The sequence below is a fragment of the Heptranchias perlo genome, chromosome 13 (genome assembly GCF_035084215.1).
Source record: "Heptranchias perlo isolate sHepPer1 chromosome 13, sHepPer1.hap1, whole genome shotgun sequence".
NCBI classification, from domain to species: domain Eukaryota; kingdom Metazoa; phylum Chordata; class Chondrichthyes; order Hexanchiformes; family Hexanchidae; genus Heptranchias; species Heptranchias perlo.
In genome coordinates, this window is record NC_090337.1 from 8,269,098 (window position 1) to 8,289,648 (window position 20,551).

A 20,551-nucleotide genomic window follows, 5' to 3' on the forward strand; every position below is an offset into this window, starting at 1 on the left:
CATTTGTTCGCTGGTGGGGTAACGTGTAGCGTGACATGAACCCAAGATCCCGGTTGAGGCCGTCCTCATGGGTGCGGAACTTGGCTATCAATTTCTGCTCGACGATTTTGCGTTGTCGTGTGTCTCGAAGGCCGCCTTGGAGTACGCTTACCCGAAGGTCGGTGGATGAATGTCCATGACTGCTGAAGTGTTCCCCGACTGGGAGGGAACCCTCCTGCTTGGGTTCATGTCACCGCGCAACAATCGCCAAACAGGAGGGTTCCCTCCCAGTCGGGGAACACTTCAGCAGTCATGGACATTCATCCACCGACCTTCGGATAAGCGTACTCCAAGGCGGCCTTCGAGACACACGACAACGCAAAATCGTCGAGCAGAAATTGATAGCCAAGTTCCGCACCCATGAGGACGGCCTCAACCGGGATCTTGGGTTCATGTCACGCTACACGTTACCCCACCAGCGAACAAATGTTATCTGTTTTTAATATAATGGGTCATTTGCTGGCTTTCTCTGCCTTCCGGATGTTTCTGCCTCTCTCTTTTTTTTCCTGTTTGTTTTTTTGTTGAATGTGTATTCGGGGGTTCTGCAGGTGACACCTCTCTGTCTGAACACGGTGATTGCCTTGGCAACGGGCAGTTGCAGGGGCATTCTGTAAACACCATGTATTGTTCTATATGTATAAATGCGTAGGCTTCGAGGAGCTCCTGAACATTTACCTGAGGAAGGAGGAAGTCTCCGAAAGCTTGTGAATTTAAAATAAAATTGCTGGACTATAACTTGGTGTTGTAAAATTGTTTACAATTGTCAACCCCAGTCCATCACCGGCATCTCCACATCATTATAAATGACATTATCCAAATGGACCATATGTGTGTCAGTTTCCCTATTTTTCTGTCATAGACCACATTTTGATTTTAGTATGGAAGGTGTAAACTTATAGTTTTTTGTGTAGGAGAAGAGAGGACAACAATGGAGAATAAAGGTATCAGTCAAGCAGAAATAGTAAGACAGTAAAAGTGAGATGTTAATGTTTTGCTGTAGTTGATGCAATTCTTGATCTGTACCACCAGAGGTCACTAGTGAAGTTGCATCATATTCTACCAGTACTGGAATACAATAGTGAACTAAACAAGATAGCACGATATACAGCAGCACATAGCCAGACCAAAGCCATCGTCTTCAGCCCCTACCACAAATTGCGCTCCATTGTCACTGACTCAGTCCCCCATACCAACTATTGGGGTGAATTTTCACTTTTACCAGGCAGTAAAAGTGAAAATTCACCCCATTCTCTCGTGTTAAATCAGACCATTTGCATTCTTGGCATTCTGTTCAATCCTGACTGAGCTTGAAACCCTGCACCCTTTCTATTCCAAAGACTGCTTGCTTCCAACTCCACTGCATTGCCCCACATTGCCCCTCTACTGCTGAAATCTTTAGGAATGTTTTTGTCACCTCCAAACTTGTCCATACTAGCTCTCTTCTTGCTGGTGCCTCATCCTGCACCCTCCATTCTATAAACTCCAACTTGTTCAAAGTTCTGTTGCTCGTATCCTGCCCCATATTGTCATGTTCACACATCACCCCCATCCTCGCTGATTTACACAGCCTGACCATCCCCCAGTGCACTGAATTCAAGATCCTTGTCCTCATTTGTAAATTCCTTGAGGACGGCACCCCACCCTTTTTCTCAACCTCCTCTAGCCTTCTATTCTCTCCTTAATGCTTTGTTTCTTTGACTTTTGTCTCTAGTGCATCCTCTCCTCCTCCCTTAATAGCAGAGCCTTCAGCTGCCTTTGTCCTATAATTTGGAACTCCCTCTTAAATACCTCTGCCTCTCCACCTCCCTTTCCACCTTTTTAAAAAAAACTCATCTCTTCAACAAAGCTTTCAGTCACCCCATAGAATCTTTCCCTCCTTAACTTGACATCTATTTCCTTATGTCTGTTTGTGAAGAGCTGTGGGAAGTTTTTTTATATTAAAGATGCTATACAAATTTGAGTTTGCTGTTACTATGTTTGGGATCAAAAGGGTGAATTTCTGTTCAGAATTTCAAAGATGAGTATGTGAACGCAGGGTGCTATGCATATTAGGTGCACAAAATGTCCACAATCTTTTTGCATCATATTAGCTGTCCAGACTGATGATACAAAATGATTATGAACCTTAATGTCTTGTTTTCTCAGCCACTCGGAACCCAGTACAATCAAACTGTGCACTCCTGAACTAGGCAGGCTTGCATGTTTTTTCTGAGGATCTAAACATTTTAGCTTAATTATTTTCCTGAAAATAATTCCTATGAGGAAATGTTGAACTCTGATTTTAGTTTGCTTTACTGCCTTTTTTTTAATGTGGTCAAAAATCTTACACATCCATCCAGGATTCTATAAATGAAATTCAGGCTCAATTGATGCAGTTGAGTAAAAATTTAAATAGACTTCTTGGTTCTCTGAATCCTTGATCTGAACTGTTTTGCTCTGCAGACAGTAAGAGCTTGAGATAGAGATAGTTGCCCTTGGATACCAGCTAGTGGCTGATGTCTGAATGACATTGATGAAAGCTGGTTGTGTTATGGGGAGACAAAATAGAGCATCACCCTCAAAAAAAATCAGTTCGATTGGTAATACTTATTAACAAAATGTTAATTATCTCACTTTCAGTGTTGTGCTGTATTCACTATAATAGCTATTAGTCATAATAGGATTCAAAGGATGATATTTTATAATTAAGATATTATAAAGTAGGAACTTTTAAACAATTTTTTCTAGTAGAAAATTAAGCATTCATAAGTGGGCTTTCTTTTTGCTTTCCTGAAGAGTGCATGGATTTACAACTATCCTAATTCCACTACAGCTATGTAGTCTTGAGCTATGTTCCCACACTCATTTCAGATAAATACAAGAAATCTTACAACACCAGGTTATAGTCCAACAGTTTTATTTGAAAATCACAAACTTTCGGAGGCTTCCTCCTTCGTCACATTTCACCTGACGAAGGAGAAAGCCTCCGAAAGCTTGTGATTTTCAAATAAAACTGTTGGACTATAACCTGGTGTTGTAAGATTTCTTACATTTGTCAACCCCAGTCCATCACCGGCATCTCCACATCATCATTTCAGATAGACTGAAAATATTGAACAGAGACCACAGATTGGAAAGATTAAAATAATTAATCAAATTTATTCTAAAAATTGGGTAGAATTGTCAGACACTGTGGGGTAGATTTTCAGCATGCTATCCAGGTGTAAAACTAACGCTGCGGATCGGCTGCCCGTTATAGAAACCGTCTGATTTATATTCTGGATATGAAGATTGGGTGGTTTCAAAGCAGGCGGCTGATGTGTAGCACCAGTTTTACACCTAGTCGGCAAGTTGAAAATCTACCCCAGTGGATTAATCCAATATGAGAGTATAGCACAACTGGAATTTATAATATGCAGAGCATCAGTGCTCTCTCCAGCAGTTCAAGCCCTAGGAATTGGCACAGTAAATGTTAACAGTCGAGTCTTGTGTTCCAATGTTAGGTTGAGCCATTTCTCTTAGGTGGGGAGTTTCATATGAACTGTGTGGCTACATGCTTAAAAGAGGCCTTTTGTCTGAACAGCCTTCAGAATTTAGCAAGAAACTGATTCTGCTTTTATCTGCTTAATTTCTTTGAAGAAAGAAAGCAGATGAATTTCAAAGACATCACCATACAAAATAAAATGGAATAATACTTCATAGCTTTAGGATCTTTTGTGGCAATGTCCATGCATACCAGCCAACCAATTTTAACACTCAACCACAGTAAAACGACATTCGAGTCTGACCGTACACAATATAAACAATTCTAGATTCTGGATTGAATGCCTGGAATCAATTTGTAGGATTGCATCTAATTAACACTTGCAAAACATAGGACTTGGCATTTGCATTAAATTCACTATAGAAGCTTCCCAAGAACAAATGTAGGTGACCCCTCTTTGAGGTAAAGAAAACAGTCACCTAATTTTAACCAATGTTTGGAAGGATACATGTACAAATTTCATGACATGTGATACAAATTTTTGTATGCGATTTTTACTAAAATTGTGTTTTGAAATTCTGCAGCTGTCTTCTGTATATGTATGATAAGGTGATAGCTCCAAATGTCTCATTGGCTCCACCTTTACAACGATGTAGAGATGCCACTAAGTCGGTGCATAAAGAATCCATGATGAGCACATCAACATCCTTGGAAGAGGAGGTGAAACATCAGAGGGATAATATGAATAAGAAGTTGATTTCCTGTTTTGCATTGTCTCCGGAGGAGGAAGGAACTAACATTCCAATTGCAGATTCCTACAGTCCATGTGAGTTCAGCATGATGCATGATGATTCAACATTCCAACATGTCCTGCAGGGAGAACTATTTTAGCTTGGTTTTTAAGTGTCATACAGATGCTATAATTTTCAGGACCTTTTATAACATAGGAGTGTAAATCTTTGGTTCTGAGAACTTGTGCTTGACTTCTTCGACAATATTATTTAAAAAAAAGTGAAATTCAAACTAGTTTTGTCACTATATACTATTCGCAATGTAATCATAGACCAAATACTTCACAGAAAGTCAGACAGGAAGTTCCGCACAGGAGATTATTAGCAAAAATAAGAGTGCATGGAATCAGAGGTAACCCAGTGACATGGATTGGTAATTTGTTGGGAGGCAGGAGAATAGAGATAAAGGTTTCATTCTCTGATTGCCAGTGGTGTTCCCCAGAGGTCTATACTGGGACCTCAGCTTTTCACCATATAGATTAATGACTTGGATGAAGGAATAGAGAGTTGTGCATCCAGGTTTGCAGATGACACCAAGATAGGAGGCACAGTAAGTTGTGTAGGTGGGAGGGGAAAGTTACAAAGGGACAGAGACAGACAAGTGACTGGGCAAAACTGTGGAAGATGGAACTCAATGTGGGGAAGTGTGATGTCACCCACTTTGGATCTGAGAAAGACAAATCAGAATATTTTCTTAATGGTGAGAGACTAGGAGCTGTGGAGGAGCAAAGAGATTTAGGTGTCCGTGTACTCAAATCACTAGAAGCTAGTGCACATGCACAGAAAGTAATTAAAAAGACTAATGGAATGTTGGCCTTTATCTCAAGGAGGTTCGAATTCAAAAGTGAGTAAATGGTGCAGAGCCTTGTTCAGACCCCATCTGGAGTACTCTGTTCAGTTTTGGGCACTGAGTCTCAGGAAAGATATATTGGCCTTGAAAGGAGTACAGTGCAGATCCACCAGAATTATACCAAGGCTTAAAGGGTTAAATTATGAGTGCAAGTTGCATAAACTTGGTTTGTATTCCCTTGAATTTAGAAAGTTGAGGGGTTGAGAAGATTGAGGTAATTAAAATGATTAAGGATAAAGAGAAATTATTTCCTCTCGTGAGGGAATCCAGAACAAGGGGGCATAATAAAATTAGAGCTGGGCCATTTAGGAATGAAATCAGGAAGTACTTTTTCACACAAAGGTAGGTGGACATCTGGAACTCACTCCCCAAGTAGGGTTAGGCCATGATCTAATTGAATAGCGGAACAGGCTCGAGGGGCTGAATGTTGTACTCCTGTTCCTATGTTCGTAAGGTGAGACATAAATAATATGATTCCTTTTATTATATTTAGATTTTTATTACATTTTCAATTTGTTTTAATGGTGACTTAATATACGTCCAGTGTTCTTTAAAATTGCTTGCTCGAGATCTTGAATATGCTACTTGGATCTTTCATTTCTATTTAAAAAAATTCTGTGGTCCACTTTTGTATTGCTTGATAAGCATGTGTTTAAGACCAGCTAGTTAAAGAAAGGCTTAATATTGAAGTTTTGGATTTTTTATTTCCTTCATAGGTTTCCGAGCCTCAGCATCTTCTACTGCAAATGTGGAAGAATACATAAAATCTGAATATGTCGGCAACAAAAATAAACAGAGGATTGCCATGGAATTGAATAGCAATACATTAAGTACGGACAGAGAGACTGGGAATTCACCTCTACACATTGGAATGAGTACAGAAGAGGAGAATGAAAAAATAGTGGAACAAATCATGAAAACGTACTGTAAACAGCAAGAGAAGCTGAATACCACAATTCAGCAGAAGAAACATCTGCAAATGGTAAAGTAGCTATACAGTTTATGCTTTAAAACAAATATATGCACTACACATGCAGATTGATGTATTGCTGCAGTTGAAGAGAGATAAAAAGGCACCAGACTTGGGAGAACTAGCATATAGAAAAAAATCATGTCTTCTGGGCTACAGCAAACCTGAGCTATAACAAACTGCTGCCGCTGGTGGTGTATTTTGCTGTTTACCATTAGTCACCTCTGGTCGTCCCATGTTCCGACTAACAGCAGCAAAAAAAAAATTGTAACACTAAACTGCCGATGCCAATCTGTATAGGCAATCGAAAATAACTTTTCTGCTATTGATTTTTGGCAGTTCAGTTATTCCTTTTCACAAAATTAGGAGTATCATTTAAAATCTGTTTAACAGAGCACTGTATTGAAACCCTTGTGACTTCACAGTGATGACAGTTTCATGGTTCCATCTCTTTTAGTTGATCCTATGGGTCTCTGGGATGCAATGGAATAACTAGCAAGTGGCCAGATACTGCAACGTTAGAAACTAATGGAAGACATTGATCTTCCCAATATTACAGATTTAATTATTTTGCAAAATACAGCTGATTGCACATTGATATTTATCCAGCATTTGTTTTTAAAGAAACTCATGATCCAAAGTTCTGTGAATTCTTGGGTACAGATTCTGGAGCTGTCTGTTCTTGTGAGCATATCTTAGGAGATGGAAATACATAAGAGTGCAGTTTAATTCTTCACTGCAGGGAGTGAGGGAAAAAGAGCAGGGATAAATGAGACCGCTTGAGAATGGGGGTAATTTTAGCCTAACTTGCTAGGTGGGAAACCCGCAGGATCAGGTGGAAAGCTGGGTTTACATCCTGCCCAATATTACTCTCCATCGACTTTAATGGAGAGTAAAATTGGGTGGGGTATAAAACCAGTGTTCCACCCGATCCTGTGGGTTTCCCGCCCAGCGAGTTAGGTTGAAATTCCCCCCAATGTCTTCATTGTTGGCGAAGGTTATTGGAGTTTATTTATAGGCTTATGGGCAAAACTGTGAAATAAAAGCTGAAAATGCTAGAAATATGTAACTGGTCCATCACCATTTTTAAAAAGAGAAGACATGTTAATATTTTGGTGTGAACCCTTCATCGGTTTACACCTGAAAAATAAACCTGTCTTTTCTCTTGCAGATATTGACAGGGCTGTGAGTTTCCAGTTTTTCCTCAAACTGTAAATTTTTTTTAAGGTAGTGTCAAAGTCAATACTGAAATAAAAAGTTCAGTATATCTCAAAGGGATGGGAAAAGTCCAGGGGGAATTATTCTTTGTACTCTTCTGTTGCCTATTAAAGAACAAAGGTATAAAGATATTCATATTCAGGCATCAGCCTTGGCTGAGTGGTAGCACTCTTGCCTCTGAGCTAGAAGGTCAAGGTTCAAGCCCCACTCCAGACACTTGAGTACATAATCTAGACTAACATGACAATGCACTACTGAGGGAGTGCTGCACTGTTGGCAGTGCTGTCTTTCAGAAGAGATGTTAAACTTCGCCCTGTCTGCCCTCTCGGGTGGATATAAAGGATTCTATGATCCTAATGGAAGAAGAGCAGGAGAGTCCTCCCGGTGTCCTAGCCAACATTTATCCCTCAACCAGTGCCATCAAGGTAGTTCATCTGGTCATTTATTTTGTTGCCATTTGTGGGACTTTGCTGTATGCAAATTGGCTGTAGCATTTGCTTACAACTGTGACTACGCTTCAAAAATATTTGATTGGCTATAAAGTGCTATGGGACCTTCTCTCTTTCTTTCAATGTTAAATGTCTTACCCAAGTGCAGACCTGCTATGTCAGAGTTGATTACAGTTGGAGCTTTGACTTTTCGACTGGGTCTGAGAGCCATTCCAGAGTTCCCAACCTTGGTAGCAAATGCTACCAACTTGCTGTGTTAAACAGAAAGTACTGTCCCTAGACTTGTGTTCCATTTTAAACAGTTTAGTATGATATTACACTGGATGGACAATGAAATCAGGTTTACAATTTGCCAGTGTGAAAACTGAGTCCACAGAGGTAAATGCTACATCAGAAGTAGAAAGTAGGCACTGAGCCACTACAGTTTGTTTATTTTGTTTCACTCATCACTCATTTGATTTTTCCAACTGTGTTTTATGAAGGGTTGATGTAAAAAAAATTCTCAAAGTAGTAAGATTTTCAACCCTGCCATGGGCAAATGCAAACCCCTCCATGTCAGCTCAATAAATTGCTACGGGTTGGTTTAGCAAATGGGAAATATTTCTTTGAGAAAATCTTCAGGAATCAATGTTAATCCTTAAATGACCACAGGCTGCATTTGGCCTTAGCTATCTGATCTGCAGAATCTCAGAGACAGCCTTCTGCAGTCCACCACTGAAACAGCAAATTCAAACACTAACACAGATATCAAATAATTCGTTTGTAATTTAGCTGGATGGGTTGCCGTTATGTATATTCCTTGAATTAATTCTTTTCCATTGTAGGCTGATAGGGTTAGATAAAGTAGGGAGGGAGGAGGCTCGTGTGGAGCATAAACATCAATATGGACCTGTTGGGCCGACTGGCCTGTTTCTGTGATGTATATTCTGTGTAATTTTATGTAGGCAATTTAACCATTATAAATTGAGACTTAGACCAAAATGAGCTTCAGCATTATGGGAACATAGGAACAGGAATAGGCCATTCAGCCCCTCGTGCCTGCTCCGCCATTTGATAATGGCTGATCTGTGATCTAGCTCCATATACCTGCCTTTGGCCAATATCCCTTAATACCTTTGGTTGCCAAAAAGCTATCTATCTCAGATTTAAATTTAGCAATTGAGCTAGTATCAATTGCCGTTTGCGGAAGAGAGTTCCAAACTTCTACCACCCTTTGTGTGTAGAAATGTTTTCTAATCTCACTCTGGATAATTTCAGCATTTGTAGTCAATAACCTCTGATTACAAAGGGATATAAGGGATATAAAGAAAAAGGTTCTGCTGGATGCATTCTGCTTTGTTGAAAAAACCCGTAACAGATGTGTATTCTCTCTCCCTGCAACCTTTGATTATTTTGTATCACCACCACTTCTGTGACGACAGGAGGATGACCAACAGCAACGTAAAATTCCATCATGTTGACTAATAATGTTTAAATAGATAACATTGAAGGTAAGCATCCAGTGTCAAGGCTAACTCTATTTTCCTGAATGTTAAAACTAACTTCTTTAGATAGTTTTTGATTCCTTCGCCCATCTAAGGTGTATTTCCATATCAATAATTTCACGTCTGTTACGATACTGACATGCACTTTCAGTGGGTGAAGGTCTCATAAAATGATCTAAAGAAGCTGTTTTTCGAAACTAAAGTAGCAACAAATACCCATTTCCCCCTCAGTTTTCAGCAGTAATAACTTTTAAACTACTTTATAAAATTAGACCTTTAACCTCATATACAATAATATATTTTGTGTTTTGCTGGCCAGAATTTGTGGCCAGGGTTTTCTGTTTCTATGCACATCAACCCACGATTTTCCACCCATTCACTTTAAAGGGTGGAAAATCACAGGCTGGAGAGTGCAGAGGTGGAAAACGCCAGTCTGCGCGACTAACACTGTCAGGACCAGGATTTAAGTCTTCACTTCTTTTCTGTTCAGGAGGTGGAATTATTGCAAGTCACAAAGCGGATGAAACTCAAAGAATTGACTGAGGAGAAGCTTGGGCTGCAGCAAGAGCTGGATTCTCTGCAGTCTGAACATGCTCAGAGAATGAACGCAGTCCGTGATGAACAGGCAGAGTTAGAGTGGCGACTGGAGCAGCTGAAGCAGGGTTGTTTGTGCGATCATACAACAGAGAGGAGCCAAGAGGCTGAGTACACTGCACAGGTACATGTTTGCTGAAAGTGTTGCCTACAACATCAATAAAAAGAAAATAAAACAAATTAATCCACAATTAAACAAGAGAAATATATAGGCATTTGCAGCTGAAGATGACATATTTATGTAGCACACTGAATAGGGGGTATTTCTAAGTCTGTAGAAGCAAATCAGGATGGCTAAATTGGAGCAGGTCCCACTATACCTGGAAGCTGTCTGTAAACTCTGTGATTGAGATACATCAGGATCTGTATAACAATACAAGTTAAAATAATTCTGGTCATTATGGCATAAAGGGGTGAAGTAATATTTAAGTATAGGGGTAATTTTATATGTCTGCACTGCAAGTGGGGGCCACTTTTTAATGGTCAGAAAATCATGGGTGGTATGTGCCTGAATTTCTGGTTGAGGCAAAAACAATGTCAACATTTAAGGTTAGAGTGGATAAGTTGATGAAGGAAAAGAGAATAATGGGATATGGGAACAGGGTGGGTAAACGTGATTAGGACTGGTTGCTCACTTGGAGGGTAAGCACTGACGTGACTGGTCGGGCCGAATGGCCTGTTTCCCTGTTGTAACTTCAGTGTATTTTTATGCATTTCTGATTGATATATGTGGCGAGGCTACCTGCCAGCAGTGTGGACTTGTAAAATTATCCTAAATATAATTAAAATTAGCTCTCAACATGTTAAACCTCTGGAGTAATGTGTCAGGACACCGTCATCTGCAGGGACAGGGTCAACTTTCATAAGTATGCTGATGATGTGCAGCTCTATTTTTCCGCCATTTCTCTTGATTTCTTGGTGGGATTTATGGACGAGGATTTTGAAATGAATGAATTGGGGGATTAAGGAGCCGTGAAAGTCAGTGATGATAGGGACGAGGGAGAGACTTTGCGCAAGACAAGTCACAAGTAGCAGAGTTTTGGACAAGTTGGAATTATAGAGAGGGGGCCAGCAAAGCAGGACAAGAATGTTTTTGGGTTATAGCACCAAGTGGAGGAAGTCAGTGGTTCAGAGGCAGAAGCAAGTGGTAGTTTGTGGATTTTAAAGCTCAGGTCAGGGTTAAGCAAGGCTGCAAACTATCTGTCCCAGTCCAAGAGTGGCCAGAGATGGACTCAATGGTGAAAAAAGCACAGTTTGTGGTGGGGGTTGCTGATTGCTGAGCTGCAAACAGTTGTCCATCACTCCAGACTTGATGTTAACTCTGTCTGACAGCACGGAGGCTGTTGGGGGGGGGTTGGGGGGTGGGGGGAGAAGGAGGAATCAAAAGAAGAGGCGGAACTTTATCAAGAGTACATTTCAGTTTTGGCATTAGGAACTGGCAGATAATTTTTTTTTTTGTAAACCATTCCTGGAATATTCTTTTGACAATAGTCAAATAAACCATGCTGCTGAAATGCATCTATACAGATGAAGTCCAGCTTTAACTTCAGTTTATTTTTTTCCCCCTTCTTGCATTATGTTGTACAGTTAGCAGAGTTGAGACAGAGGCTGGACCGGGCAGAGGCAGATCGCCGAGAACTTCAAGAAGAGCTGAGATGTGAACGTGAAGCGCGAGAGAAACTGGAAGCCATGGTGAAAGAACTGAAGCTTCAGATCTTAGAAACCTCCGGAAACAAAGCTGGCACTGAGGTGAACTCTGTAGCAGACTGAGGACGACAAATGCTCTTTTGAAGCACCAGCAGTTTGGTGTGAAGTAATTTTTAGAATTGCTTTAAAAAGGAAGACTGATGAATTCAGAACTTGAATCTACAGCTGCAAGAATTCTGTGCAACTGAATACCAGTTGAGTCGGAGATACTGGAGTTAATTGTAACTAATCCAGTTTAGAGCAAAAAGTAGAAACCCTAGTTTAAACTCATTGAGTTTTGTGTATATAATGCACACATTAGATATCTACAAAACAAATGGCATAGCATGGGAAAAATGTTATTTGATAACTTTTGAAAATTTATATGCATGTAGAGCCAGTCAAATCTGTTTTCTGTCCTCTTTCCCATCGCCTTTATAAATTGCTTTCGTTAAAAGCATCAGCAGCATCGGTCCCAGTGCTTTTGTTTGTTGCAGAATCCTGTTTACTTTATAAATTGCACAGATATGCAGGAAGTTTGTTTTGTAACTTGTACTGTTTGATAGCTCAGAAAACCTCCAATTTATTGTCTGGATTTGCATGTGTTCCTATTGGTGCTCCTACCCCTCAGCTCCTCTGAACTAATAGCTCTAAAACACAGGATAGGCCAGGGCCTTAGATTTTGAACAGTCCAGAAGGGTGTGATTTGTTAACGTAACAGCTAAAAAGTCCCTAGGCAGACGGGTTTCACTTTTTTCAAAAGGCAGAAATGTGATGCCTAAATTATTACTTCCTATCAGATAAGTTCTGAAAACATACAATTATGAACCTTAACAAGCATTGTCACAGTTTCATGTAATTTCCTCCAAATGTTGATAAATTGTATGAGATCATTTAACAAATTCTCTCCAAGTTTTTTTTTGCCAGTTTTCTTTGCTAATTTTTCACCCCTCTTCTTTCTTGATGGCACTGACTCTTTGCTGGGGTACATGCCCATGGACACCGTTTTCCCTTTGGGACTTCACCCAACTGGCTTTTATTCACATGTGAGCCTTGCCAATGAGTGCCAGTAGGCTTTTAGACTCTGGGGTGGGGGGACCATCTACACTTAGAATCTGATTATATCCTCACTCAACGTCCATACACGTGCTCTTCCAGCTGGCGCTACTGGACCGTGATCAGCTGTGGAACCCTGACTTGCTTTCAATTTGCCTCCCCACAACTCTGGGAGCCCCCTGCTGTCACCACCCTAATTGAGGTTAGCTAACACAGTATTGACCTGTGTTTGAATCTGGGACTTTCCTGATCTGTACGGCAAATGGCAGTATGCCTTCTGTCACAAATCATTTTAATAGATTTTACATGGATCTATGACAAAATGTAGTCTTCAAAAGATTGATCGCTTCTCTAAAATATGAGATGGTACCAAAAAAAATGTATGGAATAAAAATACAGGAACTAAAATACTCAGCTGTATTGGTTTTAACGTGGATGTAGAATCTACTGCTAGTCTGGCTTTTTTCTGCAGATGCAACTTGTGTGCTTGTACATATTTAATATGTACATGCAGAAAAAGAGCCCATTTCATTATCAACTTGTGTAAAGGAGAGCTTTTGATTTCAATGTGCGAAGTTACACATCTGCCTCTTTTACTGACCTTTCAGCTGCTACGGAGACCTTAATTTAAGGGTAGGACTTCTGACACTTGCACCATTCAGGTCCAATATTCGTGTGACATTACCATGTGCATATTGTACCATACAATGCCAATACTGTTGGCAAGATAAGTAACTAGATTATTGTTTCAGTTCCTGTTCAGAATTTGTAATTTCTTAAAAAAGTGTACATATTAGTCATTTATTCAACAATGCCCTATCCACCCTTCCACACCAGTTATGGGATCCATCAGTGCAAGTTTGGTAGTATTAACCTTCACACTGGCATTGCCAAAGGGCTGGTATTTGTACCAGTTGTCCTAGTGCCTGGTTCCAGTGTTTTATGTTTTGTTTACTTTCCAGTTTCCGTACTTTTTTTTGTTTGTGCCGAAGCGCATGATGGGAAACTGAAAATTAATATTGCCGGGCAGATGATTATATAACTGTATTTCAAACAGTTTCTTTAACATTATAAACCTAGCCTTTTGTATATAGAGATCCCTTTTTGCATAAGTTCACCCAACACCAGCATTTAAAGTTAACACTATCTATTAGTAAACGTGCTAGTAGCTATTAAGTTTACCGTTGTAATTTTTTTTTGTAACTGTTACTTGTTGGTAAGGATTTATTCAAATCTGAAAAGTGACCTGAACTTTAAAAACACAGAAGGAAGATTAGATTAATAAAACATTACAAAAAAAATTAAGTATTTTATTAGACATGAACAAACGTTGAGTTAACTAATAAATCAACTTTCAAAATTAGCTAGTAGCCTTAAAGGTTAATCCTGAAGTTAAATTGCATACCACAACATCAGGATTCTTTGTTTTTAGTGACTTTAGTAGAAAAAGTAGCATGGGACTATAATTTTACCCATATTCATTGCCAAAAGACTCTTCCATTTTACATGACTTTCTGGTAAATTAGGACAGGAAAGCACAGTGTTCAGAAAAAATCATGGCTATTTTATGATGGATGTCCAAAAGCACAATAACATGAATTTTGGTTTATGAGTTATTTAATCTTATTTTTCTCTGCGTGAAACCAACAAAATCCTTTTTGTTACTAACAGTGGAAGTTTACAGTATTGAAATCCAAACAAGAGGACTAAATGCAAACCAGGGAAGGTGGTAGGTTTGATTCCTGATCTCTCCTGAGTTATTGTAAACAATTTTACAATACCAAGTTATAGTCCAGCAATTTTATTTTAAATTCACAAGCTTTCCTGAGTTAGTTAATCCAGCTAAGTCAACAGTGGGGTGTTACAATTGGTTGTAGTCTCTTCTGGGTGAGGGACAGAAAAAAACAGTCACAGTTCCCACTCCCGATCACTGTAAAGTCTCTCTTGCTGGGAAGTGTATTCATGGCGGGCGAATGAGGACAGGATCGGACTTAGCTGTGATACTTTCATGATTGAATAAGCTACTGGCACTGATTACTTAGATGTCAGAAGTTAAGACCAGTTAGGTGAGGTATTGAAGGGTTACTAGCATCTGTAGAACAGTCAGTGGCTTCAGGAGAGCTGAGAAAATTGGGCCTACCTAACAGTATCATTTCCTACCTTTATAACGTTTTCTTGCATAAGAAGCTTTAATTTCTTTTATTGGTCAAACCACTTGCTTGTGTTTTGTCATCATTAATTCATCACTGCAAAAAGAGGTGGAAATAGAATTGTATGTTGCCACTTAATGACTATATTAATCCAAAAGTGCTTGACCAGTAACACAATCTCATGCATCTTTAGTTCAGTCAAGTGCGGATTGCCTTTTGGAAAGTTAGGTATGATGAAAACCCTCCATCTATGTAATTTACTCCTCTCCTGTAAACAGAGGGTTTGAATCAACAGAGTTTTAAAGGGTCTGTTAGATTTTCACCAGACATGATAAATGAATTTCCTCTCATTTCTCTCTGGATTCCTGTTTAAAATAGCCATGCTTGAAAAGGTCAGTATTTCTGACTATATGAATGTAGGTAGTAATTGAACACTAATTAGCTGCTCAGTGACTTATTTTATCAGTTGTTACAGATTGGTAGGAGACTGATGTGCGCCAGGTGTAGCAAAATTGTAAACGCATTTATAAAGAATGGATTTAAGATTTGGCTGCACCCAATACGCAGTGGGAATGTGGCCCCTTAGAAAATGAGTTGTGCTGAAAATCATGCACATCTATGTATATATGGACTTGTCACCTCAGTAATTTACCAAGTTTGATGAAAATATAATCGGATTTTTGTATCATTTGAAACGCTCACTCCTTTTAAAAAGAAAAGACTGATCCATTTCCCTGTCTTTTCAGTTTGCAAATGCTGAGCTTGATCTGGTTAAGCAAACACTATATATTGTTGAATTTGAAAGTGCATTAGCTTTAACTCAGAAATTCAGGACAAGTCTCACAATTCGATTTTGGGTGGAGGAAGGACGAGGTGCCTGGTGTATATCCTTCACATTTTTTTTAGGCTTCAAATTGATGGAAGAAAGAATAAAGCTTTTCCTAGAAATAATTAAAATAAATATATCATAAAGGTTACTGCTGCTGGCTCATAGCAAAGTAAATGGTTTCTGTTGCATTGATGTACAAGCTCTTTATATTCGCCACTGTCTAAATACAATTCATGGAACTTTTCTGGCTTTAAGCATCAATAATTAATATTCAGCTAATGGAATTAGGGAGTAGCCTATTCAGAGAAGCAAGGTGAGATATACCTTTTTACAATAAATATACAATAAAAGAGGGGATCAGTGAGCATGAGAAATCTGATGGCATGCTCCAAAGGGAGATGGACAGTCTTGTTATTTCACGTTCTTTAGAAGATGCATTATAAATTCCCTTGCATCTGCTTCAGCAGGAGGTAACAAATTGCTGAGTCAAATGAGTTGGTGCACCATATTTTGTTTTTACATTTATCTGATCACAGTGCAGTAATTGTGTAGTTGCACATTGTGCTGAAGCAGTAATCCTGTTTATCTTTTGCTTGGTTATATTTTACACTGTGGACACATTGACAAATAGCTAGCCAAAAGAACATTTTTTACTTAGTCTGGTCATTTCCTATGCCACATCCCATGTGGAAATCCATTTTCAGTTGAGAAAAATCAACGAGGAAGAAAACTCACTTCTCTGACAGCTTTATAACATTTAGCTGCATTCTGAACCTCCTTAATTTTTTTTCTTTACTACTGACCTGGCAGAATATTCCAAATATTTTATCACTTTTTTTTGAGTGAAGACGTTCTTCCTAATACCTGTTTTAATTTACCTTTTAACAACTTGCGATGACGTTTTCCGGTTTTGTTTTCCTGGCTTAATTTGAATTAATAGCCTGGGTTTGCTTATGTATAGCATTTAATATTAAACTTTGGGATGGCATAGATTTATTTGTTGGATGAACGACAGAACATTATATTCATTATAACAATTACTATTCTGACATTGACCATCTCTACATCCTGCATCGTATTTGCTGTCATAGTCGAATTTATGCTGTTATACACTTTGTGTGATTGGAAGGCCGAAGTTACTCCAACTAGCCTACAGTTAATATGTGAGCGCACTTAATGATCTTTCATGCTCAGTTGGGTTTTTGAAATTTATTTTCTTCGCTCTATTGATACCACACACGCAGCCCTGATAATTCAGCTGATCCGTTGATTCCTTCAGTCTCGTTTTGCATCATTTGTACAACATTCTTTTCTTTCATATGTGCCTACTGTTTTTCATTTTTGTTTTATTTTTTTTTAAAAATGTATCGCAACTAATTTGGAAGTGGTAAAGTGCTCTTCTGTATAAGCCTATTCAGCTATAAATGGGTTTGTGGGAAATGCTTTAATTTTTGAAATGTAGGTTATAGTCAAAAATGAATGATACTGTCTTTTAATTATGTATATATTTCAACTTGTATAGCTTTAAATCTTGCTGTGAACATTTCAGTTATAATAGAGATAAGATTGAGAACCCATTGTCTGGTTTTATACATGATGTGGCTTTGTGATGTTACAGTATGGGCTGTACTGCTTGGCTGAAATTTGAACTAAGCTCCTGGGCACTGGGACAATTCTGTGCGAATGAAAATTATTTTTGTTGCTCAAACTGATAGACTGAATTATTAGAAAAAAAATCTCTCTGTTTCTCCAGCACGAACTGTCACTTGATTGTGGGTAGCTATGTTTAGTGTTCCAGTTCAGAAACAAGAACCACTCCGAAAATTCTACAGTCTGGCTGTAACAACTGAAATCCATAATCTCATTATTCATTTATTTTTGCATTCTAGGTGCTCATTTACTGGGCATTTGCCGTACAAATTGTCTCACAACACTATGAAAGAACAGTTTGTAGTTTATTCAAATTTGTACGGAATAAATTGAATAGTAAAATTCCTTTTAAAATTGTGATTTGAACTGGTTAAATCCATAACTGGGCAAAATGTTACTGCATACATATAGATCCAAGGTGTTTAGCCAGCCCAGGTTAGATTATTATATGCTCCTGCACCTTTTTGGTTCATTTCAATGCTATTCGATTTTGTTTTGCACTTTTAAGTACTATCGGGACAAATTCCTCACAGTTGCCTTGTTTCAGAATGGTTTAATGGGGCTGTCACTGTTTTTATTAGGCAATAAGTAGTACCAGTACTCCTGTGATATGTTAGTCTGGGTTGCATGTGGAGAGTCGACTAGAGGGTGGTGCAGTGTTCCAAATATGCAGTTATAGAGCAAGTATCGGGATTGACACCAGCACACCTGCTTCCAGCAGTGGCAATTTTTGATGTACATCACAGTGCAGTTATATTACCATTTTTGTATTGATTGTTTTTGAGCGAACATTAGTGGGAAAATGACAGCATAAGTCAGTAGACCATCAAAAGTGAGGTGTGAGACCCTCTCACACTGGTTTAAGTTCGCACTAAGTGCAGTATAACTCCAGCCGTAATTCTACAAAAAGATACAATATATATTTCTTCCCAGGCATAAGTTAGATGTAGGATTTTGAAACTAGGAGATCATTTACGCTCTCATTTTCAGGAGTCCAATGTTGGATTCCAGGAATCCTATTGAAAGAAAGGTTATTGCAGTACAGATCTCCCTATAGATGTCTTTAATATTCTTCAGAAATATATATTTGTAAATGTGTTGATGGCATCTAGTGGTAGATATCAATATTACACTATTTTATATTATATTGTTTGGCAGCCCAATCTAATCACCTTTTGAGATCTCAGTGTTATCTAATTGAAAAGCCAAACATTCACTGGACATTTGGATTTAAGTCTAAGTCTTAGTGATGCTAAGTGACAAAAAAACATGGCATAAATAGGTAGCCAGGCTTGTGCCATACTGGGAGATTTTCTTCCACAGCTTTGAAGTGGTCTAAAATTGAATATATATGAGATTAGTAAATATCCCAGTGAACCCTTTCATCTTGCCACATGATAGAAAGGCATACAACAAAATTTGACATTAATGGGAAGTGCATGGAAAAGTTTTCAATGTAACACAAGCTGTGAATTTAACAGCAAAAAAAAGGGCATGTTGTAAAAATATGTAACTGGGAGCATATTATTCATTGCAACAGCATCCCGATTACCTTATGAACCTTAGGGGTTAAGGTAAGGTAAGGAGAGATAATCCATGAAAGGCCCACATATTTTTGTAAACTACACTGCGATGCATCCTGTTCATTTCTAAATCATCTTTTTGAATTTGCTTTTAAAAGGTTACAGTAAATACGGAGTGCCTGGATTTATCTGAAACATGACTAGCGACAACCCAATCCCATTAACTATTTTGTCACAGCTCCACTTTGGACTGCAGGTAGTAATGGCTTATGAAAAGTAATAATGAGTGAGCATTCATCAAGGAATTTTGATATCAAACTTAATAATATAATGCTCTAAAAACTGTTTGTATCTTTGTTTAAAGATTTGATTTTCTGGGTGGGGGAGAGGAAAGAGGTGCTATTTGTGACAGAGCTGTTGTCTGGGGTCAGGTAATGCAGCTGCAGTGTTTTACCAGTGACATCCCAGCCACTGCCTGTGTACATTATCCAAGGACCACTGGACATGAACAATCGACGCACATTGTGAACAAAAGATGTACCTGTACGTGATGCAGTATTGACACAGAGATAATGCTTCCATTGATGCGCTTCTTAACTGAGAGGTGTTTCCTCTCGCCAGATTAACCCTTTGAAGACTGCAGTCGCGTTTCTGCAGCAAAAATTAAAATCTGTATTAAGACAGTTCAGAAAATACAGTACTGTGAAATAAAGAAGAATTCTATGTTTAGATTCCAGTGATTGTATTTTGTAAACCACTTTTGAAATTTACACAATTTCTACAGATGCTATGTAACAGATGATGTGTACAGTAGAATTGTTATATGCAATATGTCGCAATTTTGCTTCTATCTAAACTTGTATATAATGGGAATGGTTATATCAATACAGGCAAATTCAGGAACAGATTTGGAACTGGGTAAACCCTTGTTTTTGTCAGGTACTTCCTTTATATCAGATTGTACATAAGTAGATTTTGACTATATGTACTTGGGAAGCTGAGAAGGGTATTTGGTACTCAGAGGGTTGAGATAAACAAAGCAACAACTTTTGTTGATTCATGTTGGCCATTCTGTGCCATTATCATGTAGCACCTGAAGGTGTGCATTACCAACACTTTAACCCAAAGAGGCCTCCTGTTGATGATGTAGTCTTGTGATTGCCTGCAATGCATTATTACATGGACATTTTTCCAGTATTTACCTCATATGAAATCAATGCAGATTTTCTATTGTCTTGTCAACATAATTTCAAAGTGGTAAACATAAAATATTTACAGATGTACAGTACCTGGCTATTGTAATGTAAAATGTCTGTTGTATTTATTTTCCAGAATCTTGTATAAGCAGCATACTGAACCAAAATGGTGATAATTGAAGCTGTGCATGTAACCGATAGTTTACATTTTTTGTACATTGTTCACCTTTGTAAGATTCCATATTTAAACCATGAACAAAAAATCATCCGAAACCAAAACAATTTCAGACGAAACTGCATCAACAGTCAGTCTGAAGCACAATGATTAAAACTTGCAGAATAACTATAGTAGTTAATTTCTGTGTTTTGTACTAAAATGCATCAATCCAGGAAGGGCTGGGGAAATTTGGGAAAAGTATTCATATGACTTTTTGTTAATTTCAGGATGAACTAAACATGGAATAATGAAATTGCAACCACATATTGTTGAGCAGAGAACAATGCAATAGGAGTGAGGTGGCTTTATTGGTATATTTCAGCTTTGTAGTCATTTTCTACATAGTTTTCTTTTCCATGTAGATTACAATGAGTTATACTGTATAT

General features: G+C 38.4%; 1 protein-coding gene across 2 annotated transcripts in view; it reads left to right on the forward strand.

Annotated features, from left to right (window-relative positions):
* The window catches only part of skila (SKI-like proto-oncogene a), a 90,828-nt gene extending 70,532 nt beyond the window's left edge, over positions 1–20,296 (forward strand). Inside the window, exons 4-8 of one of the 2 annotated variants that reach the window (XR_010965406.1) lie at positions 4,087–4,328; positions 5,860–6,125; positions 9,755–9,982; positions 11,446–19,008; positions 19,117–20,296. Coding sequence is in view for 1 of the 2 variants with exons in the window: in XM_067994914.1 (XP_067851015.1) it covers positions 4,087–4,328; positions 5,860–6,125; positions 9,755–9,982; positions 11,446–11,628 (919 nt within the window). In the remaining variant the exon portion in view is untranslated. Of the gene's footprint in view, positions 1–4,086; positions 4,329–5,859; positions 6,126–9,754; positions 9,983–11,445 lie in introns of both variants that reach the window. The other variant, XM_067994914.1, reaches the window with a different exon arrangement.
* Positions 20,297–20,551: the final 255 nt, after the last annotated feature.